The 27,984-nt window shown below is 38.0% G+C and overlaps 1 protein-coding gene across 1 annotated transcript in view; it reads left to right on the forward strand.

Annotated features, from left to right (window-relative positions):
• The window catches only part of GDPD4 (glycerophosphodiester phosphodiesterase domain containing 4), a 107,987-nt gene that overhangs the window by 15,641 nt on the left and 64,362 nt on the right, over positions 1–27,984 (forward strand). The window contains exons 2-8 of the mRNA XM_026518349.4: positions 2,917–3,010; positions 5,422–5,481; positions 10,710–10,808; positions 10,880–10,973; positions 11,776–11,853; positions 12,616–12,761; positions 13,145–13,227. Of these exons, the coding sequence (XP_026374134.4) occupies positions 2,917–3,010; positions 5,422–5,481; positions 10,710–10,808; positions 10,880–10,973; positions 11,776–11,853; positions 12,616–12,761; positions 13,145–13,227 (654 nt within the window). The remainder of the gene's footprint in view (positions 1–2,916; positions 3,011–5,421; positions 5,482–10,709; positions 10,809–10,879; positions 10,974–11,775; positions 11,854–12,615; positions 12,762–13,144; positions 13,228–27,984) is intronic.

Below are 27,984 nucleotides of genomic sequence, written 5' to 3' on the forward strand. Positions count from 1 at the left end.
CACCCAGGTGTCGTGTTGTTCTTGTTTCTTTAGGCATTCACTAATGTGGTCTCCTCTCCTGGTGTGCCCAAATGTTTTTCTTGAGTGCTAAACATTATATATAAAAAGTTTGTATAGGTAATTTGAGACCTCGAATTATCTTATGTCCTCTATAATTACATTAGGTACTCTAACAAGTAACTAGGTGTATTAACAAATCCTATTCACCTTAATCCAGTTTGATGTACTTAAATGGTTCAAAGCTAGGATTCAGTCCCCCAAAAGCAGTGTATTTCTGGTTTGTGCTGATTCCTAGGTTGTAGCCTTGAAAGGTCCCAAATCAAAGTGTATAGTGTTTATCAGAAAAAAGTTTCTCACTTTTTTGTTCTCCTAACCCTGCAAGATACAGGAAGCCCTCCTTTTTATCTCAGCCACTTCTAGAGAAAAATCACTCAAATGCCAAGTTATGTCTCTAGATTTCCTCTCTTATTTGGATCTTGGTTCCATAGTTCTTCACTGCTGGTTGGTTCCCTGATGTCTTCATTTAGATTTTAAAATCATATCCAGCTTTTTTAGTTGTTACCTCTAGCTAGAGAGAGGTAGAGCAGAATTTTTGATGGGGTAACTGTCATTTTCCTTCTCCCCCTCCTTCTGTGTGTATTGAGGCGTTAGACTTGTCTTCCCATTCTTCCTGTTATGTGAAAGTTCCCAATGCCTCACCATGATGTGCCTTTTTTTCCCCTCAGAATTACTGTCAGCTGACAATTGGTGGTACTAACATAATTGTGGTATGTAAGATATGTATTGGGGCAAGATGCAAGAAAGCTGCATCGTGCAGCTATGGGAAAGCAGGGATGGGGTCCTGGAAGATTTCTTTAAGCATTAGTGCAGTGAATGTGGATTTAGATGAAGTTGCATTGACTAGGCTATCCTAAAAGTCTTTCTCTATTGAATGAGAAGGCCTTCTAAAAGGGAGATGTGATTATGGTGCTAGGGGTATTTAAAACAAACGATCTGGAGCAGAGAGAAAGTTGCTTGAAAATACTAAGTCATAAGAAGCCTAAATTGGACAATCCATGCAAGGGAGCCTACTGCATATTCATCAGCAACTGTATATTCCCAGATTAAAGGAGTGATGACCAAGAAAGACTTCCTTTTTTGATTCCCACTGATGTGTAGTCAGTCACTTAAACTAACTCCTTTTCATTCTTCTCACTCCCTTTTGTTATCTACCCCCTGCCCCAAACCACCACCAAGAGTGAGTACAGATGAATGGGACAGAAAGAGGTAGAAAAGGGAGAGAGAAAAAAAATCACAGCTCTTCCTTTGCCCGAAGTTCACAGCAGGTAGATGAGAACTGCACTTGAGTTTGGTGAGAGAGTTTTGAGCTGAACTAAACTAATAATAATATTTAGATGTGATCGAATATACAAAAAAAAGGTTGAAATGAAGTGAAAAAATATCTAATGTGGCCAAAGAGATGATTAGAAAAGACAGAGGCACCATTAAATGGCAAACCTTAGCTTTCCATTCTCACTTGAAAGCAAAACTGGTATCACTTCTTGGTTAAGCTGTTTAATCCTTTGGCTGTATCTAGACTGATATTAAGTCCATCTTTCATTTTCTTTCAAGAACTTTATTTGATTGTTTTGATTATCCCTGTGCTCTTATTAAAACATCATATTCTTGGGGCCCCTGGCTGGCTCAGTCAGTAGAACATGTGACTCTTGATCTCAGGGTTGTAAGTTCAATCCCCATGTTGGGTGTAGAGATTACTTAAAATAAAATCTTAAAAAAAAAAAACATTAAGGAGGGCACGTATTGCATGGTGCACTGGGTGTTATATGCAAGTAATGAATCATGGAACTTTACATCAAAAACTAGGGATGTACTGTATGGGGACTAACATAATATAATAAAAAATATTATTTTTAAAAAAAGCAAAAACATATTCTTGTTACATGGATATTAGTCCTTCCTTTATGTCTCTTAATATCTTAAATATATTTTGTGATTCTTTTCTAATTGCTCTATTTTCTTGGATGCAAGTTATTCTATTTGTCAGCTTTATTGGATTCATTTGTTGACATTTGATGATTTCTGATTTCTGGTTGTAAACTCATCTTCTACAAAGTACTGTTTCCAGTGTCTTGATTTGTGATAGTTCTCGATAGGGTGATTGCTTGCCTGTTTCTTTCTTCTGGGTGTGTCTTATACCTCCTGACCAAGAGAATTTCCTTTCTTATTTTTAATGTGGTTATATGTTCATTAATCTATATTTTATATTATTAAAATATAATTTCTCCAGGTTTTATATTGAGAGAACGTAATTTCTATTATCTGAAAATGAGTCTAAATTATTTGACATATAATATCTAGACCAAGTATAACACTGTTTCTCTTAGCAAATCATTAGCAGGTTTCTCTCATAACCTACTTTCAGAACAGAACACATTTAAACTGTTTTTAAAGGACCCAAATCTCTTCACTCTAGCATAGAGCAATTAATATGGTAGCTATGATTATAATTATATTAGAAAACAAACATGCAAATGGACAAAGAACCTGCCAAAATGGAAAATATTAATTTTATTAAGGTGTTGAATTCATGGATGACTTTCTCTTTTGACTTTCCGGAATTTCTGTATTATTATATTATTTTTAAAGAGGACGTAATTTTTGAGTATATATTCTAAATAACTTTAAAAAATCCTACCACTGATACAGACTCCCACTAAAGTACCCAGTTGCCTCTAGGATAAAGTTAAAACTTCGCAACTAAATATCTCTAAAGCTCTTCACAGATCTGTTCTCAGATTGCTTCTCTTATCTCCTTCCATTTTCTTATGCTTCATTCAGTCCAGTCTTGTTCCCCACCCTTGACACAGACGCTACTAATATCTGCTATGTTTTAAGGATTGAAACACATTTTTGCAGGGTCGTTTTTCTAGGTACAGGATACTGGTTCTTTTGGTCCATTGTCTTGCTGAGTTTATTTGGGATCCTGGCTGCCTACTGTTCATTGCTGGTGGTGAGTAATGTTTTGTTGCGGTTGGTGAGTAATGTTTCAAATTTCTCCTCCTCTCTTCCTGAGTAGCCTCATGCGGTGCTCCTATCTGGGATGGTATCTAGTAGGTGCTGGGAGCCATCAGAACCGAAGATCACTCTTGTCTTAGCAGAGTTGGGGTTTATATCAGCTACTTGAATCTTAGACACAAAGGGTGGATGGAAGAAAAAAAGGCTTGTGCTATCAGAGGGTCTGTCTCACCACCTTCCCTTTGAAAGGGTGACAGAACATCCTTTCTCTAATCTTGTTTTGTAGCCTATTTTATGGTTCACTTAATGTTATTTTAAACGCTCCAGATTCACATTAGCAGTATCCTCATGTCTTGAACTACCTCATTTCATATCCTGTCTCCGAGAATGAGTCTTTCTGGGCCTTACAAATCAGCTAGTTTTTCAAACCTATTCTAATGTGCAAATGCACATTAGTCTCTAGTCCTTGTGCAGAGTACATTTTAACAGGTCTTATGGCAAATAGTGACCTTGTCTCTGTTGCCTGACATAGTAGTGTAGTGCAGTATGAGAAATTCAGGCCAAGCAAGAGAGGAGTCTGTAAAAGTGGAAAGCTATGGGAGGATAACTTTCAGGTAATGGGAGTTTTTCAGTGCCCACTTATACATAGGACATCTATATCTTTCTCTGATTTCACAGTTCCCTGTCCTTACTAACTTCCTTTCTGATACAGAAAACCCCAACCCACCAAATCCGTTCCCATTTGCATTGTTCAACAAAATTTATTAATCATTGTATGAGTAATAAGTACTGAGTATACAGTGATAACTAAAATATGCAGTTTCTATATTCATGCAGGGCACTTCAAAGAGATAGGTATGAGATGTAAAGTTATAATAATAGCATCTTAATTCAATGAGTTTAGACTCTAGTAGGGCAACTAACTCATAGACAAAAATAACTAACACAGGCAGAACATTTTATTTGTAATTAGAGAGGCATAAAAAAAAGTTCTGCATGGGTTCTGAGAAGGAAGAGGTGACTCTCAGCCAAGAGGATTAAGTAAGACTTCTGGGAAGAGGTGGCACTGATGTGTGATCTTGAAGGGATGTTGGATTTGGACATGTGTATATGGGGATGGGGAAAGAACATTCCAGGCTGTGGGAACATTATAACAAAGGTGGCGAGACAAAAATATGGAGTGCAACTAGATAAGAGGGCAAGGTCAGTTCTGTTAGCATGTAGGGCATAATGAAGAATAATGGGGAACACAGCTAAAAAGATCGGGTTGTGACAGATTTTGGAAGGTCTGGAAATAAGGCTAAGACATTTGGCATAAATCAGATTTCTATTTTAGGAAAACCATCCTGGAAATTGTGGTGTGGAGGGTGGCTCTAGGCAGGAAGGCTACTTAGAAACTTTTCTTTTTAATGGGGAAAATGCAGATGAAGGATGTGCTCTGGGCCAAACTCTGGCCACTGACTTGTACTGCTTTTATACACAGTGAACATGAAATGGTATAGCTAGCTTCTCAGGTGATAATGAGTTCTAGTGTTCAACAGGGTAATACATTATAACTACCACAAACTTTCTACTCTACCCTGCCTCTTTCTGGATGCATGCAGTGGCCACAACAGTGCACAAAGAGGAAAACCTGAGTTCTATTTCTGTTGTTAGGTTATTTTATAACCTTTTTCAAGTCATATAACTTTGAGCCTACATTTCTTTTCTTTCAAATGAGAATGATAATATTTAATAATATGGTATTTTATGGGGCTGGATAAAGAACAAATGAAATCAGATATATAAAATTATTTTGATAAAAAAGTTAAGAGCTTTATACATTCCATCTCTCATTAATATCCTGAGCATGTAAGGGTTCCGATTTTGTTTGTATCTTCATACTGACTTAGAGACTGGTTAGATTATATTCAAATCTAATTAAGATTTATTGACTAAATATCAGGTTAACAACAGTAGTTAACAGTTGTAACAGTGGCACCGATTCCTCAAGAAAGAGTTTTTAAATAACTCTTTGACGGGCTGGTCTCTGCCCTCTCTTCTCTCACAAGTGGGTCTAAGTAATACCAGGAGTACAGTTCATCGCGGGGAAAAGAAATTGTTAGGAACACAGGAAGGATATCAGTATGGTGATTGTTATGAAATTCCAGGGAATAATTCTTCCTGGGGGCGCTGGTGAATGTTACAAATAGAAGGTGACATTTGAACCTTCGAAGAAGCGTCAGTGGCGTGGAGAGGGAGAGCTTCTCAGGCAGGGGAGCAGCACGGCAAACTACCGGAGGCTGCGAAGTGCAGGTATAGCAAGAAGTGAATGTAGTGCTAGAGTGTGAAAGGGATTTTGAGCTAATTTGGGGCAGCAGCTTGGTGATTTCAAGATAACCTCCTTTTTCTTCTTTGCTTTTCCAGGTACTTGCATTTTTGTTGGTTTGGGAAGGGTATGAACCAAACCTGCACTGGTGTCATAAGGTAGGACACTGAACCTTTGTAGGAGACCTTGGGCCAGGACTGAATGTGCCTCTTAGGCACTCTAGTGTTAAGAAGAGCCACCCTTTCTTTCATTGTTCCCCTTGGAAAGAAGAGATCTGTTTATACTGTTTTAGCTGAAATCATTAAATTTCTAGCAGATGTAACTGATTTACTGAAGGAGCTTGAACTCAAACTTTTTTTTTTTTTTAACCACTCCTTGTTAAACTCATTCTGTGACTCTGTTCTTCCCATCCCAATAACATCTTAGGCAAATTCCATTACTTTTTCAGTCCTTTATAGTCATAAGAACATTCTCATTTCAATCATTAAAAATTTCAGTTCATTGTAATAACCCAGACTTCAACATTATAAGATTTTTCCTCCCCTTTTTTGGACGTGACCCAGGCCTGGAAGCCTGCAGTGATATGGAGAGCATGATGGTCCATCTACTTCTCTTTTTACCAGAATAGGGCACAGGGGAAAAGAAGATAGGATAAAAGAACACAGTTGCACAAAGAGGGGCAAGAGGGTCATCTGAGGTTGATGCTGTCAGGACCAGGTAATGTACAATTGTTGGCTTTTTATCCCGCAGGCTTTTTCTGTGTGTATTTTCAGAGACCCTTCTGCCGAGAACCTTGACTACACCTTTCTTGGTGAAGTCAGTGTCTGTCTTCCTATACACCTGGAAATTTGTTGAGGTCTTTTTAACCTTCCCTTAGTTTGGAGCCCTTTAAAATGACTCCAGAATGGTGTGTCTTAAAGGATCCGTATCTGTTCCACAGAGAGCAGCATCTTTGCCCCAACATCTGTGGATGTGCAGCTCGTTTCCAACATAGCCTCCCTCATTTTGTTCTGCCATGGGCTTGAGCAGCTCCAGCCGTAGACTCTTTCCTTTTTACAGACTTTTTTCAGGCGTGGTTTGATACCATATTTTGTTTTTCCTTAAACCCAGGAACATATCAAACTCTGAGTGGTCCCCTTAAATTTCCTCTTATTCAAATGAGAAGTATGAACTGGAAATGTAGATTCAAGAGTTATTAGAATAGGTTGAAATTGAAGTCATAAGATCTTACAGGGAAATAATGTAGATTGAGAAGTGAAAAAATAGACCTTATTGAGATCACCATCTGTTTTGGAGTTGGGACACCATGATCAGTTAGTCACTGCCAAGAGTCATGTGAAATCTAAAAAAGAAAACGAATGGACAAAAAGCAAAATCAGACCGATAAATACAAGGAACAAACTGATGGTTGCAGGGGAGTGGGAGCGGGGGGCACAGGGCAAAATGGGTGAAGAGAAGCAGGAAATACAGGCTTCCACTCATGGAATGAATAAGTCACAGGAGTAAAAGGTACAGCATAGGAAATATAGTCTGTGGTATTCTAATAGTGTTGCATGGTGACAGATGGTAGTTACACTGGGGTGAGCATAGTGTAACATAGAGAGTTGTCGAAAATGAAAATCTAATTTGAAAAGATATATGAGCTCCTGTGTTTATCGCAGCATTATTTACAGTAGCTAACATATGGAAGCAGCCCGTGTCCATCAATAGATGAATGGATAAAGATGTGGTGTACATACGTAATGGAATATTACTCAGCCATAAAAATTAGATCTTGATATTTGCAACAACATGGTTGGGCCTAAAGGGTATTATGCTAAGTGAAATAAGTCAGAGAAAGACAAATACCATATGATTTAACTTGTATGTGGACTCTAAAAAAACAAAACAAATGAACAAACAAAAAGCAGAAACAGATCTGTAAATACAGAGAACAAACTGGTGGTTGCCAGAGGGGAGGGGGAGTGGATGAGCAAAAAGGGGACAATGAAGTGGGGAGTGGAAGGTATAGCTTTCAGTTATAGAATGAATAAATTACAGAGATGAAAGATGGTACAGCATAGGGCATATAGTCAGTGGTATTGTAATAGTGTTGTATGGTGATAGATGGTAGCTTGAGGTGAGCATAACATAATATATAGATTTATCCAGTCACTATGTTGTACACCTGAGACTTTTGGAACATTGTGTGTCAACTATATTTCAATTAAAAAAAAAACACACCCCACATTTTAAGTCCCAAGAGCAGAATGTATCCTAATATAGAAGAGGAAAGACATTTTTATGAGTGGCTGCATTTGACAGGTTCACATTTCTCCAAGAGAAAATGTTTTATATGCGCCTTCTAATTGCCTGTATCCTTTGAATCCTTAATAAGTTTGGTGTTGGGTAGATCATAGAATCCTACGAGATTCATGTGAGTCTGATTTGACAATTAAACTTTTGGGTTGGGATGCTTCTGTGATTTTTGCATCTGTGTACATAGAGAGATTGGCATATACAGGCATCCCTCATGTCACTGTGCTTCACTTTAGTGCAGTTTGCAGATACTGTTTTTTACAAATTGAAGGTTTGTGACAACCCTGTGTCCAGCAAGTCATCGGCGCCATTTTTCCAACAGCATATACTCACTTCGTGTCCTGTAGTACATTTTGGTAATTCTCACAGTATCTCAAACTTTTTAATTATTATTATATTTGTTATGATGATCTGTGATCGGTGATCTTTGTGTTACTGTTGTAAATGTTTTGGTCACCATGAACCACAACCATGTAAGATAGTGACCTTAATTGATAAATGTGTGTATTCTGACTGCTCCACCTACTGGCCGTACCGTGATCTCTCTCCCTTTCCCTATTCCCTGAGACACACGATATTGAAATTAGACCAATTAATAGCCTTACAGTGGCCTCTGAGTGTTCCAGTGAAAGGAAGAGTCACATCTCGCATGTTAAGTCAAAAGCTAGAAATGTTTACATCTGTTTACAATATGGTTTACTGAATATTTTAAGCCCACTGTTGAGACCAACTGCTTAGAAAAAGAATTTTCTTTCAAAATACTGCTGCTCATTGACAATACACCTGGTCACCCAAGAGTTCTCATGGAGATGTACAGCAAAATGAATGTTGTCTTCATGCCTGCTAATACAACATCCATTTTGCAGCCCATGGATCAAGGAGTCATTTTAACTATCAACTATTATTATTATTTAAGAAGTACATTTTGTAAGGCTGTAGCTGCCACAGATCATGATTCCTCTGGTTGACCTGGGGCAAAGTAAATTGAAAACCTTCTGGAAGGATTCAACATTCAAGTTGTCCTGAAGAACATTTGTGATTTATGGGAAGATGTCAAAATATCAACATGAACAGGCGTTTGGAAGAAATGGATTCCAACTCTCATGGATGACTGTGAGGGGTTGAAGACTTGAGGGAGTAACTGCAGATATGGAGGAAAAGCAAAAGAACTAGAACGAGAAGTGGAGCCTGATGACGTGACTGAACTGCTGTAGTCTCATGAGAAAACTTGAACGGATGAGCAGTGACTTCTCATGCATGGGCAATGAAAGTGGTTTCTTGAGAAGGAGCAGGAAGCTACTCCTGGTGAAGATGCTGTGAAGATGGTTGAAATGACAACAGAGCATTTAGGATATTACGTAAACTTGGTTGATAAAGCAGTGGCAGGTGAGAGGATTGATTGTATTTTTGAAAGAGGTTTTACTGTGAGTAAAATACTGTCAAACAGCATCACGTGCTACAGAGAAATCGTTCATGAAAGGGAGAGTCAATCAATCAATGCAGCAAATTTCACTGTCGTCTTATTTTAAGAAATTGCCACAGGCACCCCAGCCTTCAGCAACCACCACCCTGATGAGTCGGCAGCCATTGACACTGAGGCAAGACCTCCACCGGCACAAAGATGATGACTCACCGAGAGCTCAGATGATGGTTAACATTTTCAGCAATAAAGTATTTTTGAATTAAGGTATACACATTGTTTTTTAAGATATAATGCTGTTGTACACTTAATTGACTACAGTATAGTATAAACATAACTTTTATATGCACTGGGAAAGCAAAAAATTCATCTGACTTGCTTTATTGTAATAATGGCTTTATTGTGGTGATCTGGAACTGAACCTGCCGTTATGTCCGAAGTATGCCTGTACTTTTTCTTTTTTGTAATGTTCTTGTTGAGTTTGGGTGTGAATGTTTTGTTGGCTATATAAGACAAGTTAGAATATGTTCCCTCTTTTTCTGTTCTCTGGAAGAGGTTGTTAAAGATTGGAAATATTTATTCCTTAAATGTTTGGTAAATTAGCCATTTAAGCCAGCAAACCCTGGAGGTAAATGAGAAAGTTTAATTATGGATTCAATTACTTTAATAGATAGATAATGGAAAGGAGGTAACGAAACACTCTTTAGAGGACTGTACAGATGTACATTTAAAGGAGAAAAAGTTTTTTTTTTTCTTTTCACATTCTTTTTTTTTTTTTTAATAATGATTTTTTATTATATTATGTTAGTCACCATACAGTACATCCCCGGTTTTCGATGTAAGGCTCGATGATTCATTAGTTGTGTATAACACCCAGTGCACCATGCAATATGTGCCCTCCTTACTACCCATCACCGGTCTATCCCATTCCCCCACCCCCCTCCCCTCTGTAGCCCTCAGTTTGTTTCTCATAGTCCATAGTCTCTCATGTTTCATTCCCCCTTCTGATTACCCCCCCTTTCTTTATCCCTTTCTTCCTAAAGGAGAAAAAGTTTTAAGTTGTATTTTGTCAGTGTTTTTTTCTCTGTGAAGTGTGTAGTGTTCTGGCAGGCAGATTTTTGTTTCCCTTTGTTAAACAGATATTTATTGGATGCCTACAATGTGCCAAACATTCTGCAGGAAAGTAAGGATATAATCATAAACATTATATCATGTTTATTGATATCATGATATCATTGATATCATGAATGTTACAGTCTGTTGGAGAAGATATACATTGAAAAGGCAAGTACAACATACTATTTACTTGTGATTGTATTGAGTCATATAGAAAAGTAGTGAACATTTGTAATGGCCATTGTTGAAGCTGGGTAAGAGGTGCTAAGCAATGTTAAGGGCCCAGCTGAGGCTGGAGATGATAAATTAGTGAAGTCATCAGACCACATAGCAGAGTAATTTTTTTCCCAACCATGCTGTCCAGCAAAGACTTATACACAGAGAAGGTAAGTGATTGGGTCCATTCCATATTGAAGATTTGCAAGATGGTTAGAGTAAAAGGATGAGGAAATGAGGCCCCTGACATTGTTGGGACACAACAGACAATTCCCAAGGACAGTTCTGATTCAGTCCTAGTGCCTAGAAGTCAGGACATTCTTTCTGTTTCCCCAGATCCTGGTTCTGCTAGTGATTCTGCTATCCTTATTTTTTTTCTGGATTTTATGCAAGTTCTGGCAAGACAGGTGGCTGACAGCTGGGCTGTCACTGCAGGTAAGCATCATCCTATAGGTCTAGCACTGTCTGTCTAGATGTGTTCAGCCTAACTTTTGGCTTTCTCCCAGATCTTTGCTCCCTATGTGCACCTGAGCAGCATAACTGTGATGGTTATTCTTTCCTGGCCTGTGGGCTTCTACTTGATCCATTTGGAAGAAGAAGGTATGTCATGTGGTGGAACTTTGCCTGATTCTTTCAGCTCTGACTTTAGCTTGTATTCTCCGCTTAGCAAAATGTGAGTTTGGTAGATAGCCACTGCTATACCTCCTTGAAATTCGTTTAGCTTGTTACTCCTACATTCTCTTTGTGGTCGAACTCACAACCGTATGTGGTCTGTCATAGCATTTCCCTTGCCAAACAAGTCTTCTGAAGAGGGATGATTCTTCTATAAAAATAAGAATTTTCTCTATGTTGTTACAGTTTGGGAATGGATTGAGGGTGGAGTGAGAATAGAGGTGCATACTGGAGTGGTTGTACAAGTCACAGTTCTTTTAGTTTGTATCAAATATACTAGTTTCAACTAACAAACTTATGATAGGTCCAGATATCCCCCATTCCATCCTAGTAATTCAAAGCAGTCTCCTATGAGTCCCTGACTCACAGCAGAAGCAGAAATGTCTGCCTCTGCCACTGATTTCCTCTCCATTCCTAATATGGAAACAAAAGAGGATCAGGGCTGTACACTAAATGGTTTTGAGAATAAAGTTATCTCACAGCACCTTTACTAGAAAAGTAGGATCTTCCTTTCTTTACCGTCTCTCTTTTTACTCTTGGTTAAATAAGGAGTGTTTGCTTCCTGACTTGTGGAAGGATGCAGGCAAAAGAAAGACTGGATTGATACTTTTGCCATTGTGTGCTTAGACATGTATGTACGAGTAAGTGGAGGTGAATTTTAGGCAATATTTTGGGGCACGATCTTGAAGGGGATAATAATGAACTCTTTTTTTCTTTTCCTAAATTTTAGCTAGAATCAGACGATACAAGATGGCACCCAATGACAGAGAAAGAACCAAGAGATGTAATACACTCACAAAGTTGAGAGGTTAGAGCTGGAGATCTAGATTTGCAAGTGATTGGAGCATAAGTGGTAACTTAAAAATATGCAAATGGGTAAAATTCTCAGAGGTCTAAAATAATAAGTGTTGGGGGAATGACCAGTGATAACAGATATTGTGGACAGGCTGTGTGTGGGGGTGGGTGTGTAGGAGAGAGAGAAAAGCAAATACCTAATATTTATTGATTACCTGTTACATCAATCCTGTGAGGTAGATTTTAGCAGCAAGATAGCTCCATTTTTCAGAATGAAGAAAATGAAGACGCAGAGAGGTTAAGCAACATGTTCTTCGTCATACAATTAGAAAGTGGTAGACTGTGGCTTTGAGCTAAGATTTCTGTCAACCAGTGCGCCTTCCACTATTTTGCAGTGTCTTAAATATGGGCATTTTAGGCTTATCTTTACAGGCTTCAGGGCTTTCTCAGAACGAGCCAAACTACGCTTCCTCCTGAGAAAGTATTCCTTAACATTTTCTCTCCATCCTACCTCCTTCACAGTTCATTCCCTTATAAATTTACAGTTCCAATAATTTTTTCTTAATAGTAGTGCTTATATTTGGATAGCGCTATAGTTTAAAATCACTGGAAATAAGTGAGGACGTGACAGAAATAGAGTAATCAGCCAGTCCGCAGAGTCAGTGAAACCAATAGACTGGGTATTTACTGACTGCTGCTGGGATAGTTAGTTGCTTGAGATGATTCTCCATTCCGCTTCTGCTTTGTTCTCACTTCTTTCTCCCAACTTTTCCAGCTCTACAGGTAGCTATTGGATTGCCTTTTTTCCTTATCCTTTTATGTCTGTATGTTATGCCATTGGGGATTCATTCTCCCTGCATTCAGGAGGAGGGTAAATTGGGACCCAAGCCAGACTTCTTTGGACATAGAGGTGCACCCATGGTAGGTCTGAGCATGGGTAAGTAGAGGTGTACATGGGGTGTGTGGATGAGAGAATGGGACCTCAGAACCATGGTGATCCCTGGGAAGGAAAAGGGGTTGGCTTGAAATGACAAGAATAAGGAGTTAATTGTAGAGGTTGGATTTGAACACAAGTCACCTAACTTATTTTTCTGTATTGTGCCCAGTGACGTTACCTCAGATGAGCAGAGTCCCAGAATCAGTTTGGGTAGAGAAGAATATAGGCAGGCTCTTTGAAAAAAGAGCTGAGGGATCCAAACTTGTCTTCCTAAAGCCATTTTTTTACTGGGCTCCCTTCCACCATAAAAGGGATGTTGGGGGGAGAGACTCTGATGTATAGTGATTGATGTTCTTTTCTTCCACAGCTGGGGCCTGAGAATACCATGATGTCCTTTGAGAAAGCTGTTGAACAAGGGGCCTGTGGGCTGGAGAGTGATGTACAAGTAAGGTAGGAAAGCAGGGGCTGGGGTGGGGAGGAGATAAGGCCAATGCCATGGAAGACGACCAATATGGCCCAAGTTGTAGAGAAGGCAAGCTCTGGGAAGTTTCTCCTGTGTTCGTGTGGCACATACACACAGAGTACACACACAGACCACTTCTTCCTTATAAACCATACATCTGTACCCCTACATTCTCAAACATAGTCTCATAAATCATGCACATGCTATATAGTCTCCATCTGATTCAAATTTGTCCTCATTGAAAACCATGCTAACATTTTAACCCCATGCACTACCTTAGCAATCTACTTAACATTCCCTGGGCACCTGCTGTATTCCAGGCCTTCTTCTGGGTGCCAGGGAGAGGCAAATAAGATGTAGCCCTGCCTAAGAGGTGTTCCTAGCCTGGAGACATAGCATGTTTACAAACAGAGTATAAAACCATTTGTGGTGAGTTTCTTCCAGAGAAGAATAAGTCAAATGCAGTGGAACCTCAGTGGAGGAAAAGGCCACTGCCTAGTGTGTGAAAAACATCTGTGTCCTCAGAATTGTGTTTATGTTGTCTTGAGGAAAAAATATTATTTTACCAATCAAAGGTGGGGAAAGAAGGTATTCTGGGCAGACGCAACAGTTTATTCAAAGGCATCTAAATGAGAAATAACAAGCTTGTAGATCAGCAAGCTAGCCTAAAGTGATATGCTTTGGGGACAGGAGAGGGCTATGTGAGGAAGAGGTATGGCTGTAAGGCTCACTGAGGCTGGACCATCGAGATCCGTAAATGTGTAATGGGCAGCCATGGTAGATTTTAGAGGACATATTACCTTACTGTTTTAGAAAGACTCATCAGGAAGTGTATGAGGGAGAATTGTCAGGGAGATGGGTGGTAGGCTGTAGCATTGTCCAAGGGAAAACAAAAGAAGACTTGGATCAGAGCAGGGGTGAGGACAAAAAGACATGCTTTGCTCTAGAACCTATGTACCTGAGCAGCTGGAAGTGGAAAGGCTTCCTCTGTAGCATGGGTATATTAGATAATGTGGTGCCTTTACAGCCCTTCTAAGGGGGAAACAGAAGAGAAATGAACCTTCTGTTTCACAGGTGAGGAAATGTGTTTTGAACCTAGATTCAAATAAGGGAAATGTATTACTGAAGTCATAAGGCTAGAATGTACATAATAAATCCAGAATTAGAACTAGATTTCCTGACCCTTGAGTGGGGTTCTTGATGTTACCCAACAATGACAACTGTTTGATACAGAATGTTTGACCCAGGATTGAAAATGGATAGTCTTTCAGAGGTCCTGGGTTCATTTGTTGAAATGCCTCGTGGTCATGGCATAATGCGGTAAAGGTGCTGAGTTGGTGAGGTTCTGGCATATCGTCTTTCTCTTTCCTGTTACTTCTGTGACTTCAACTTTGATGTAGGTGATCCTTCCAACCCCTCAGTTTCTTTGCTTGTTGTCCCTGAACCATCCACATTCATGGTCATACCCTAAGCTTTATGATTACCAAAAATTATATATCAGCCAGAGTCCAGTCAGGACATGAATACCACACCAGTAACTTGAACAGGAAAAATGTAATATCAAGAATTATTAAGTATTAAAATGTGGTTAACTACCAAAAGAGTTAAGAGGATCCTGGGGAGTACAAAAGTATCAAGTATAGCTCCTGGAACTTCTGTTCCAGATGAAATGGAGTAAGCACATTCCACCCTATTTTTTTCCAAGAATTACAAAAACAAAAACAAAAAAAATGGACAGAATTCACCTACTTAAAAGTGCACATCCTGCCCACTACTTTCAAGAATAAGAGATGTAGCTGACTTTCCTAACACACAGAAACAGACACAGAGAGCTAGGCAAAATGAGGAGACAGAGGAATATGTCACAAATGAAAGAACAGGACAAAATCACAGGAAGAGATCTAAGCAAAACAGATATAAGTAACATGCCTGAGAGAGAATTTAAAGTAATGATCATAAAGATACTCACTGGACTTCAGAAAAGAGTGGAAGGCATCAGTGAGACCCTTAAGACAGAGATAGAAAACATAAAGAACCATTCAGAGTTGAAGAACACAATACAAATACCTTTAATGAAATAAATAGCAGGCTGAAAGGAGCAGAGGAACAGTTTATTGAACTAGAAGACAGAGTAATGGAAAGCAACCAAACTGAACAAATGAGGAAAAAAGAATTATGAAAATGGGAATAGACTTAGGGAACTCAGTGACTCCATCAAGCATAATGACATTCAAATTATAGGGTTCCCAAAAGAAGAAGAGAGAGAAAAGGGGGCAGAAAATTTATTTGAAGAATTAAGAGCTGAAAACTTCCCTAGTCTGGGGAAAGAAACACAGGTATTCAGATCCAGGAGGCACAGAGATTCCTCCAATAAAATCAACCAAAGTAAGATCCACACCAAGACACATAGTAATCAAAATGGCATAAAGTAATGATGAAGAAAAAAATTATAAAAACAGCAAGAGAACACAGTTACGTATAAGAGAAACCCTATAAGTCTGTCAGATTTTTCAGGAGAAACTTTGCAAGCCAGAAGAGAGTGGCATGGTATATTCCAAGTGCCAAAATGGAATAATCAACAGCCATGAATACTCTCCAGCAAGGCCATCATTCAGAATAGAAGGAGAGATAAAAAGTTTCTCAAACAAAAACTAAAGGAGTTCATGACCAGTAAACTGGCCCTACAAGAAATATTAAAGGGGACCCTTTGAGTGGAAGGAAAGATCATAAGTGAGAGTTTGAAAAGTAGGAAACACGAGAATAGTAAAAATAAGTATTTCTATAAAAAACCAGTCAAAGAATTCATAGAAGGTTGTAAAATGTGACACCGTATACTTAAAATGGGAAAAAAGGAGTAAAGAATGGGTTTGAACTTAAGTAGCAGTCAACTTAGTAGAGACTGCTATATGCAGAAGATGTTATATACAAACCTAATGGTAACCACAAATTAAAAACCACTAATAGATATGCAAAGAATAAAGAGAAAGGAGTCCAAGTATATCACTAAGAAAACTAGCAAATCATAAAAAAGAGAAAGAGAAGAAAGGATCAGAGAAAAACTACAAAACAACCAGTAACCAGAAGTCAAACGTATCTATCAATAATTACTTTGAATGTAAATGGACTAAATGCTCCAATCAAAAGATATAGGGTGACAGAGTGGATAAAAAAAAAAAAAGACCCATCTATATGCTGCCTACACAGGACTCATTTCAGACCTAAAGAAACCTGCAAATTGAAAGTGAGGGGCTGGAAAAACATTTATCATGCAAATGGATGTCCAAAGAAAGCCAGAGCAGCAGTACTTGTATTGGACAAAATAAACTTTTATGTTTTTAAAAAAATTTAAATTTATTTTAATTCTAGTTAACATACAGTGTTATATTAGTTTCAGGTATACAATATAGTGATCAGAAGTTCAAGGGGTGTCTGGGTGGCTCAGTCGGTTAAGTGGCTGCCTTTGGCTTAGGTCACAATCCCGGGGTCCAGGGATCGAGCCCCATGTCGGGCTCCCTGCTCAGCGGGGAGCCTGCTTCTCCCTCTCCCTCTGCAGCTCCCCTTGTTTGTGTACGCTCTTGCTCTCTCTCTCTCTCTCTGTCTCTTGTTCTCTGTCAAATAAATAAATCTTAAAAAAATGTTAAGTGCACTCTTAATCCTCTTCACCTATTTCACCCATCTCCCTACCGTAACCTTCTGTTTGTTCTCTGTAGTTAAGAGTCTGATTCTTGGTTTGTCTCTTTTTTTCCTTTGTTCATTTGTTTTGTTTTTTTTTTAATTTTTTTAATTTAAATGTTAAGTAGTTAACCTACAGTGCAGTATTTGTTTCTGAAGTAGTATTCAGTGATTCATCACTTACATACAACACTCAGTGCTCATCATAACAAGTGCCCTCCTTAATACCCATCACCCATCTAGCCCATCCCCCACCCTCAGTTTGTTCTCTGTCGTTGAGATTCTCTTATGGCTTGTTACAAATATTGGATAAAATAAACTTTAAAACAAAGAGTGTAACAAGAGACAAAGAAGGACACTATATAATAATAAGGGGGACAATCCAACAGGATGATATAACAATTGTAAGTATTTATGTACCCAACATGGGATCACCCAGATACATAAAACAGTTAATAACAAACACAAACTAGTTGATAGTAATATAGTAATAGTAGGGGACTTTAACACCCCACTTACATCAAACAAAAAATCAAAAAAGAAACAACGGCTTTGAATGACACACTGGATCAGATGGATTTCGTAGATATATTCAGAACATTCCATTCTAAAACAGCAGAATACACATTCATTTCAAGTGCGTGTAGAACATTTTCCAGTATAGATCACATATTAGGCCAAAAAACAAGCCCCACCAAGTTCAAAGAGATCTAAGTCATACCATGCATCTTTTTTCACCACAACACTATGAAACTAGAAATCAACCACAAGAAAAAAGCTGAAAAAAACACAAATACATGGGGGTTAAATAACATGCTAGTAAACAATGAATGGGTCAACCAAGAGATCAAAGAGGACGTAAAAAAATACATGGAAACAAATGAAAACAAAAACACAATGGTCCAAAATCTTTGGAATGCAGCAAAAGCGGTTCTAAGAGAAGTATATACCAATGCAGGCCTACCTCAAGAAGCAAGAAAAATCTCCAATACACCCAAAGGAGCTAGAAGAACAACAAGCAAAACCCCAAACCAGCAGAGGGAAGGAAATAATAAAGATTGGAGCAGAAATAAATGATATAGAAACTAAAAAAAACCCAATTAAACAGATACATGAAACCAGGAGCTGGTTCTTTGAAAAGATCAACAAAATTGATATACCTCTAGGTAGACTCATAGGAAATAAGAAAGAAAGAAAGAAAGAAAGAAAGAAAGAAAGAAAGAAAGAAAGAAAGAAAGAAAGAAAAAAAATTAAGAGAAAAGGGAAAACACTCAAACAAAATCACCAATGAAAGAGGAGAAATGATAACCAACACCACAGAAATACAAACAGTTATAAGCAAATATTATGAAAAACTATGCCAACAAATAAGACAACCCAAAAGAAATTGATAAGTTCCTAGAAACACACGTTGTGCCAAAAGTGAAACAGGGAGAAATATAAAATCTAAACAGACTGATTACTAAGGAGATTGAATCTGTAATCCAAAACTCCCCAAAAAACAAAAGTCCAGGACCAGATGGCTTCACAGGTGAATTCTACCAAACATTTTAAGCAGACTTAATACCTATTCTTCTCAAACTATTCCAAAAAATGGAAGAAAAACTTCTAAATTCATTTTAGGAGGACGGTATCACTCTGATAACAAAACCAGATAAAGACACCACAAAAAAAGGAAAACTACAAGTCAATATCTCTGATGAACATAGATGCAAAAATCCTCAATAAAATGCCAGCAAACTCAACATCAAAAAACAAATAATCCAATTAAAAATGGGCAGAAGACATGAACAGACATTTCTCCAAAGAAGACATCCAGATGGCTGAGAGACGCATGAAAAGATCCTCGACATCACTCATTATCAGGGAAATGCAAATCACAACTGCAACGAGCTATCGCCTCACACCAGTCAGAATGGCTAAAATGAAAACACAAGACACAACAGGTGTTGGAGAGGATGTGAAGAAAAAGAAACACTGTGCACTGTTAGTGGGAGTGCAAAGTGGTGCAGCCACTGTGGAAAACAGTATGGAGGTTCCTCAGAAAGCTAAAAATAGAACTACCCTCTGATCCAGTAATCACACTACCAGGTATTTACCACAAGAATCCAAAAACCCACTAATTCAAGGGGATATGTGCACCCCTGTGTTTGTAGCGGCATTATTAACAATATCCAACTCAAGGGAGCAGCCCAAGTGACCACTGATAGATGAATGGATAAAGATGTGGTATAAGTATACAATGGAATATTAGCCTTAAAAAAATGAAATCTTGCCATTTACAACAGTATGGATGGAGCTAGAGAATATAATGCTATGTGAAGTAAGAGTCAGAGAAAGACAAACACCGTATGATCTCACTCACATGTAGAAGTTAGAGGAAAAAAACAACAACAAATGAGCAAAGGGGAAAAAGACAAACCAAGAAACAGATTCTAAACTGTAGAGAACCAACTGAGGTTATGGAGGGGGGGAAGGAGGTGGGTGGAGGGATGGGTGAAACAGGTGATGGGGATTAAGGGGGGCACCTGCTGTGATGAGCACTGGGTGTTGTATGGAAGTGTTGAATCACTATATTGTGCACTGAAACTAATATTACACTGTATGTTAACTGTACCGGAATTAAAAAAAAAAAAAAAACACTCTCTTTTCTCCCTTCCCTCGGCCCCTGGTAGCCACCATTTCATTTTCTGTTTCTATGACTTTGACAACCGCAGATACCACTTATCAGTGGATCATACAGTATTTGTCTTTTTTGTGACTGTCTTATTTCACTTTGCATAATGTCCTCAAGTTTCATTCATGTTAAAGCATGTGACAGAATTTCCTTCCCTTTTCAGGCTGAATAATATTCCATTGTGTGTATATAATACATTTTACTTATTGATCATTTGCTGATGGACATTTGGGTTGCTTCCACGTCTTGCTATTTTGAATAATGCTGCTATGAACATGAGTCTACAAATATATTTTCTAGACCTTACTTTAAATTCTTTTGGGCATATACTCAGAAGTGGAATTGCTGAAACATATGGTAATTCTGTGTTTAATTATCTGAGGAACTGCTATGCTGGAGAAATGGATTTTTAAAACCTGTGTATAAAATCCCGGGCAGACCCTTTTGTAACCCATGCGTGAAACTTTACAGAAACAACACAGCAGATTTGATAACTGAACACTGGTCTGGAATACCATCCAGGTTTTAGACTTACTTCTGGGTAGCACATAGTGGGAAAGGCCAGAAAACATTGCAAAGCCTTTGAAAACTAAACTGACTTTGGAACCATGGCTTACAAACATGGGCCAGGACATGTGTGTCTAAATACAGTGACTGCTAAAATAAATTTAAATAGCAACGAGGATCTCATCAAAATGCCAAGGATCCAGCCCAAAGTTTTCAGCATATGAAAACCTACAAAAATGTCAGCTTGAATGATAACTAATACATATCACCACCAAGAGAAACATATTGGAATCATCTAAGAATTTTAAAGCAGCTGTCATAATGTATCTCAAAAACAAATTGTGGACACTCATTAAGCAAACAAAAAAGTAGAATGTATTAGCAAAGAAGCAGAAGGAATAAAGAAGAACCGTATGGAAATAAAATTTCTTTAGAGAAAAAATGATTTAAAAAGTCAACTTGTTTATATATATCAAATCATTATTATGTTACACATCTTAAATACAATGACATGTCAGTTATATCAGTAAAATGAGAAGAGTCAGCATCAGCATTTGAATTATTTCCTCATTTAAAAAACACTTTTAACTTGGCTTCCAGAGTATTATACTGTCCTGATTTACTTCCTTTCTGGACCATTTCCTAAATGGTTTTCTTTGCCCACTCCTGCCATCTCTTCTTACTCTCAAAATTGTGGCACTTTGGAGATTTGTGATAAAATACAAAGGAAGTCTCATTCCTACCCCCAAAATGAACTTATTTTGACAGTGTTCACCCCGTTTCATAAAATTGCAAGCATGTTGTTTTAATACATCAAACATGTTTATATGAAACTTTCATTTGAATATGATATTTTAAAGACATATTTGAAAAGGAGGTGTGCCTACACGTCAAAAGCAAGTAATATAAACTGGTATTAAGCATCTAAGAGAGAAAGTGTATGGGAAGCCCTGATAAGAATCTACGCAAAGACTTTTGGCTGCTGAGGTTTATAGCATAAAGGCCCAGTTAGGTACCCTCGCTAAGCGTGGAGCAGCACCTCTTAGAGAACACTGAGTCATGTGTTCTGAAGCAATGTTGACCTTGTGTGAGCCAAAAGGAGAAATGTTGACTCACTGGGAGTGAAAGGGAGCTGAGGCACAGAGGCTGAAAGATCGCAGTAAGCTTCTATGGGATTTACTGCCCCATTCCTTCCCCACCAACTCAATTCTTACTTAACTTTTTAGGGGAAATTAGTGTAAATGTTGTACTTAGCAAGTGTGTGTGTGTGTGTGTATGAGAGAGAGATCAATAATTTCTTTCAGGGGCGCCTGGGTGGCACAGCGGTTAAGCGTCTGCCTTCCGCTCAGGGCGTGATCCCGGCGTTATGGGATCGAGCCCCACATCAGGCTCCTCCGCTGGGAGCCTGCTTCTTCCTCTCCCACTCCCCCTGCTTGTGTTCCCTCTCTTGCTGGCTGTCTCTATCTCTGTCGAATAAATAAATAAAATCTTTAAAAAAAAATAATTTCTTTCAGTATTGCCTACCCTTTAACATCCATGATGAACAAAATGTCAGATATTTTAGTACTGATGTGCCATGTCAAACCATAATAGAGGCCAAAGCAAAAGGTAAAGTCAGTAATTCTGTCTGTATTTGAAATTCAGTTATTTTTATTTGTCATGGAGTTTTCATTAATTTATATATTTTTTAAAAGATTTATTTGAGAGAGAGGGCATGCATGCAAGAAGGAGCAGGGGAAGGGGCAGAAGGAGAGAGAGAGAAAGAGAATCTCAAGCAAACTCCCCGCTGAGTGCTGAGCTAGACAGGGGGCTTGATCCCAGGAGCCTGAGACCATGACCTGAGCTGAAATCAGGAGTTGGATGCTCAACCGACTGAGCCACCCAGGTGCCCCGTCATTAATTTAGATTTTTTAAAATAATTGTATTGAAATGGTATTTATCTTGATTACTGACTATTTGGCACCTTCCATTTTATACCCGATGTGAGTGCGCTACTATTTTGCTATTTTTTCCCCCTCATTTCTTGTCTCACTTTAGATTAATGGACTACTTTTTAGGACTTTATCTGCCCAGTTGGCTTATTAGCTATACTTTTTTTTTTAACGGTTGCACTAGAGTTATAATATGATGTTTAACCTGTCACCTCTTCCTTAAGTATTATACATTTTTTGTGTGTAAAATACAAATCTTTAACAATACACTCACCTCTCCCATTGTTTGACCTGTTACTGTCATGAATCCCACAATACATTGTTCTTAATTTTTGCTTTAAATGGTCAATCTTTGTTAAAGATTAAAAATGAGGAAAAAGTTTTAAATATTTACTCATGTATTTATCTTTTCTGGTACTCTTCATTCTTTTGTGTAGGTCCAAGTTTCCAGTTGGTATTTAGTTTTTGCCTAAGATCTTTTAATTTTGCTTAGAGTGCAGGTCTGTTGGGAAAAGAATCCTATCTTTTCTTTCTATGAAAACATTCTCATTTTCCTTTTATTTTTCAAATATAAATTTATTTTGTGCCTTAAGGTGATGTTTGTGTGCTAGAAACATTTTAGTTTTATTGAAATAAGTATTCAGTTTATTAAATTCAGAACCCTTATTCTTAAGCTTTTAAATTTAGCTTATGAACCTTATTCCTACTCCTGGGTGGACAGTCTTCCAGGAAGCTCCCAACTATCTTAATGTTAATGCCTTGCTACAGGGGAAAACAACCTTAACTTGACAACAACAAGGCCTTGGGTGTCCTGTGAATCTTCTTTAACATACGAAAATCATTTTGAAACCTCCCTTTTCCTTACCTCCCCCAGTTCCCAAGTATATGATCAGCCACCTCTCACAGCCCCGGTGTAGCAGCTCTTTCTGCCCAGGGGTCCTGTCGCCATGCTTTAATAAAACCACCATTTTGTACTAAAACAAAACAAAAACTTACTCCATTTATAAGTCTAACATTTTTTATTGGGTTTTTAAATTTTAATTCCAGTATAGTTGACGTACAGTGTTACATTAGTTTCAGGTGTACAATGTCATGATTCAGCAGTTCTGTACATTACTCAGCGCTCATCAGGATAAGTGTGCTCTTAAACCTCATCACCTGTTTCACCCATCCCCTGACCCATCTCCTCTCTGGTAACCATCTGTTCTCTATAGTTAAGAGGTTGTTTCTTGGTTTGTCTCTCTCTCTCTCTTTTTCCTTTGCTCATTTGTTTTAGTTCTAAAATTGCACATACAAGTGGAATCAAATGGTATTTGTCTTTCTCTGACATATTTCACTTAGTATAATACTCTCTAGCTCCATCCATGTTGTTGCAAATGGCAAGAGTTCATTCTTTTTCATGGCCGAATAATATTCCTCTGTGTGTGTGTGTGCGTTTTTGTATTTTTGAGGTAAATACCTGGTAGTGCGATTACTGGATCAGAGGGTAGTTCTATTTTTAGCTTTCTCCATACTGTTTTCCACAGTGGTTGCGCCACTTTGCACTGCCACTAACAGTGCACAAGTGTTTCTTTTTCTTTACATCCTCTCCAACACCTGTTTCTTGTGTTTTTATTTTAGCCATTCTGACAGGTATGAAGTGATATCTCATGTAGTTTTGATATGCATGTCCCTGATAATGAGTGATGTTGAGCATCTTTTCATGTGTCTCTTGGCCATCTGGATGATTTTGGAGGAATCTATTCATGTCTTCTGCTTATTTTTTAATTGGACTATCTATTTTGGGGGTGTTGAGTTGTGTAAGTTTTTTAAATGTATTTGGGATACTAACCCGTTATCAGATATGTCATTTGCAACTATCTTCTCCCATTCCATAGGCTGCCTTATAGTTTTGTTGGTTGTTTCCTTCACTGTGCTGAAGCTTTTTATTTTGGTGTAGACTGTAGTTTATTTTTGTTTTTGCTTTCCTTGCCTCAGGAGACATATCTAGAAAAATGTTGTTATGGCCGATGTCAGAGAAATTCCTGCCTGTGATGTCTTCTAGGATTTTTATCATTCCAGGTCTCGCATTTAGTCTTTAATCCATTTTAAATGCATTTTTAGGTATGGTATAAGAAAGTGGTCCAGTTTCATTCTTTTGCTTATAGCTGACCAGTTTTTCCAACAACACTATTTGTTGAAGAGACTGTCTTTTTCCCAGCAGATCTTCTTTCCTGTTTTATTAAAGATTAATTTGATGTAGGAAAGACGTTAGGGTTTGAAGCCAATGACCAAGGAAGAATTCTTGAGACGTCTTTGGTGCAAAAAGGTGATTTTATTAAAGCACAGAGATAGGACCCGTGGGCATAAAGAGCTACACCAGGGTCATGAGGTATACTTTCAAGTTGGAAGAGGGTTAGGGATAGCGTAAGGCTCTAAGGAATTTTGGAAGCAAGGTTTCCAGGACCTTGAGGGGGGTAGCTATTGTTGGGAAAAGGCCATTTATTACTGTCTTATAAAACCTTAGTCATGAGACCCTTCAGATGTATATTGGTGGGCCATATGCTAGGGGGATGATTGCCAACACGTATCTTGGGGGGTTTAGAGAGGAATTTTTATATGTTAAAGTAGACTTACAGGATCTGGTGGGGGGTTGGGCTAGGACTGCCTTTTGCCCTTAGCAAAGTATTACCATTGAGGCAGTTGAATCCCTAGAGGAATGTCATTCTGCCTGTTTCAAGGACTTGTCAATGGGCTGTAGGTAGTAAGGAAAATTTAATAATTTTTCTTCTGCCTTTGTTTCCCACATCAAATTGACCATATAATTGTGGGTTTATTTCTGGGCTATTCTGTTCTGTTCATCTATGTGTCTGTTTTTGTGCCAGTATCATACTGTTTTGAGTATTGCAGCTTTGTAATATAACTTGAAGTCTGGGATTGTGATATGTCCAGTTTTGTTTTTCTTTTTCAAGATTGCTTTGCTTATTTGGGGTCTTTTGTGGTTGCATATAAATTTTAGGATTGTTTATTCTAGTTCTGTGAAAAATACTATTGATATTTTGATAAGGGTGCATTAAACATGTAGACTGCTTTGGGTAGGATAGACATTTTAACAATATTTGTTCTTCCAATCCATGAGCATGGAATTCTTTCCATTTGTGTCATCTTCCATTTCTTTCATCAGTGTTTTATCAGAGTATGGGTCTTTCACCTCCGCAGTTAAGTTTATTCCTAGGTATTTAATTCTTTTTGGTGCAACTGTAAATGGGGTTTTCTTAACTTCTCTTTGCTGCTTATTAGTGTATAGAGATATAATGAATTTCTGTACATTGATTTTATATCCTGCAACTATAAGTCTAATGTTTTTTTATTTCCTTTTTTATTAGAGAGGTTGGGGTGGGGCCTGGGGAGAGAGAGAATCTTAATCAGGCTCCTTGCCCAGCACAGAGCCCAATGCAAGGCTCAATCTTATGACCCAACATCATGACCTGAGCTGAAATCAAGAGTCAGATGCTTAACCAACTGAGCCACCCAGCTGCCCCTATAAGTCTAATGTTTTAACCATCATTTTTTTTTTTTTGCTTAAACAACAGAAATTTATTTTCTCATGATTCTAGAGTCTAGAAGTCCAAGATCAAGGTGTCGCTAGGTTTGGTTTCTTCTGAAGCCTCTCTTCTTGACTTACAGATGGCTGTCTTCTCCCTCTTTGTGTGTCTGTTGTCCTAATTTCCTCCTTTCTAAAAAAATTTTTTTATTATTATGTTAAGTTAGCCACCATATAGGCACATCATTAGTTTTTGATGTAGTGTTGAATGATTCATTAGTTGCGTATAACACCCAGTGCTCATCACAACACATACCCTCTTTAACCATCATTTTTGAGGGCCTTTGAATAATGCTTAATCCCATTTAATTTAGATGTTTTAAATTGCACTTACACATTTAATATATTATTTTGGTACTGCAGTTGTCTGAGTGAAATATTTTCAGAATACTTAAGGAATTCTTACAAATTTAATACATTAAAAGTATAACTATAGAGGGGCGCCTGGGTGGCACAGCGGTTAAGCGTCTGCCTTCGGCTCAGGGCGTGATCCTGGCATTCCGGGATCGAGTCCCACATCGGGCTCCTCAGCTGGGAGCCTGCTTCTTCCTCTCCCACTCCCCCTGCTGTGTTCCCTCTCTCGTTGGCTGTCTGTCACATAAATAAATAAAATCTTAAAAAAAAAAAAGTATAGAGACCTTAAATGCTCTTATATCTTTCAAATCTGTAAATGTAGTGAGATGTGAACTTATAATCACAAATCTAGATCAGTTACTCAATTTCATATTTTAAATTGAAATTACAAAGGTAACGTAGGCCAAATTCTCTTAAACACATAAATTTACTTAAAATGCCAAATACTCAAAGATTTTTAAATCACAAATAGTAATAAAGTATGGTTGTTTTAAACATACATATATTTAACTATTCATTTTTCCACTCTGAAACATGCTTATTCACCAAGAAAACAATTATTTCATCTGGGTTGCTTTCCCAAGTAAATACTATGTTGTGGCCTAGGTAAATTTTTAAAAATTGTGGTAAAATATGCAAGTAAAATCTATCATCCTAACCATTTTTAAAATATATAATGCAGTGGTATTATATATATTTATAATGCTGTGCAACCTTCAATCATCCATCCCCATTATCCTGTTCATCTTGTAAAACTGAAACTCTATACCCATTAAGTAATAACTCTCCATTCTGTCCTCCCTCAAGCTCCTGGCAACTTCATTCTACTTTCTTTTCTTTTTTTTTTTTTTTTTAAAGATTTTATTTATTTATTTGACAGAGATAGAGACAGCCAGCGAGAGAGGGAACACAAGCAGGGGGAGTGGGAGAGGAAGAAGCAGGCTCATAGCGGAGGAGCCTGATGTGGGGCTCGATCCCGTAACGCCGGGATCACGCCCTGAGCCGAAGGCAGATGCTTTAACCGCTGTGCCACCCAGGCGCCCCCATTCTACTTTCTATCATTATAATTTTGACTACTCTAAGTACCTCATGTAAGTGTAATCTTACAGTATTTATTGTTTTGTGATTGAGTTATGTCATTTAGTGTACAGTTCTCACAGTTAATTCATGTTGTAGCATTTTGCAGAATTTTCATCCTAAAAAAATTAATACTCCATTTTATGTATATACCACATTTGTTTATCTGTTCATCAGTTGATGGACACTTGTGTTGCTTCCACATTTTAACTATAGCAAATAGTTCTTTTATGATCATGGGTGTATAAATATCTCCTTAAGACCCTGCTTTTAGGGGCGCCTGGGTGGCTCAGTCATTAAGCGTCTTCCTTCAGCTCAGGGCGTGATCCCGGCATTATGGGATCGAGCCCTACATCGGGCTCCTCCGCTATGAGCCTGCTTCTTCCTCTCCCATTCCCCCTGCTTGTGTTTCCTCTCTTTCTGTCAAATAAATAAATAAAATATTTTTAAAAAAGACCCTGCTTTTAGTTCTTTTGGGTATATACCCAGAAGTAGGATTGCTGGATCATGTGGTAATTCTATTTTTAATTTTTTGAGGAACTGTCATACTGTCTTCCACAGTGGCTGTACCATCTTAGGTTCTTACCAGCAGTGCACAGGGGTTCCAATTTCTCCACATCCTCAACAACACAACACTTGTCCTCCCTCTTTCTTTCTTTCTTTCTTTCTTTCTTTCTTTCTTTCTTTCTTTCTTTCTTTCTTCTTTCTCGATAGTAGCCATTTTAATGGGTGTGAGGTGGTATCTCATAATAGTTTTGTTTTGCATTACCTAGTAATAAGTGATGTCTAGCATCTTTTCATGTGCTTGTTAGCAATTTATAAACTTCTTTGGAGAAATGTCTCTTCAAGTCCTTTGCCTAGTTTTGAATTGGGCTTTTATTCTTTGTTGTTGAGATTTAGGAGTTCTGTATATATTCCAGATATTAATCCCTGATACCTGATT

The sequence above is a fragment of the Ursus arctos genome, unplaced genomic scaffold, assembly GCF_023065955.2.
Source record: "Ursus arctos isolate Adak ecotype North America unplaced genomic scaffold, UrsArc2.0 scaffold_22, whole genome shotgun sequence".
Lineage (NCBI taxonomy): Eukaryota > Metazoa > Chordata > Mammalia > Carnivora > Ursidae > Ursus > Ursus arctos.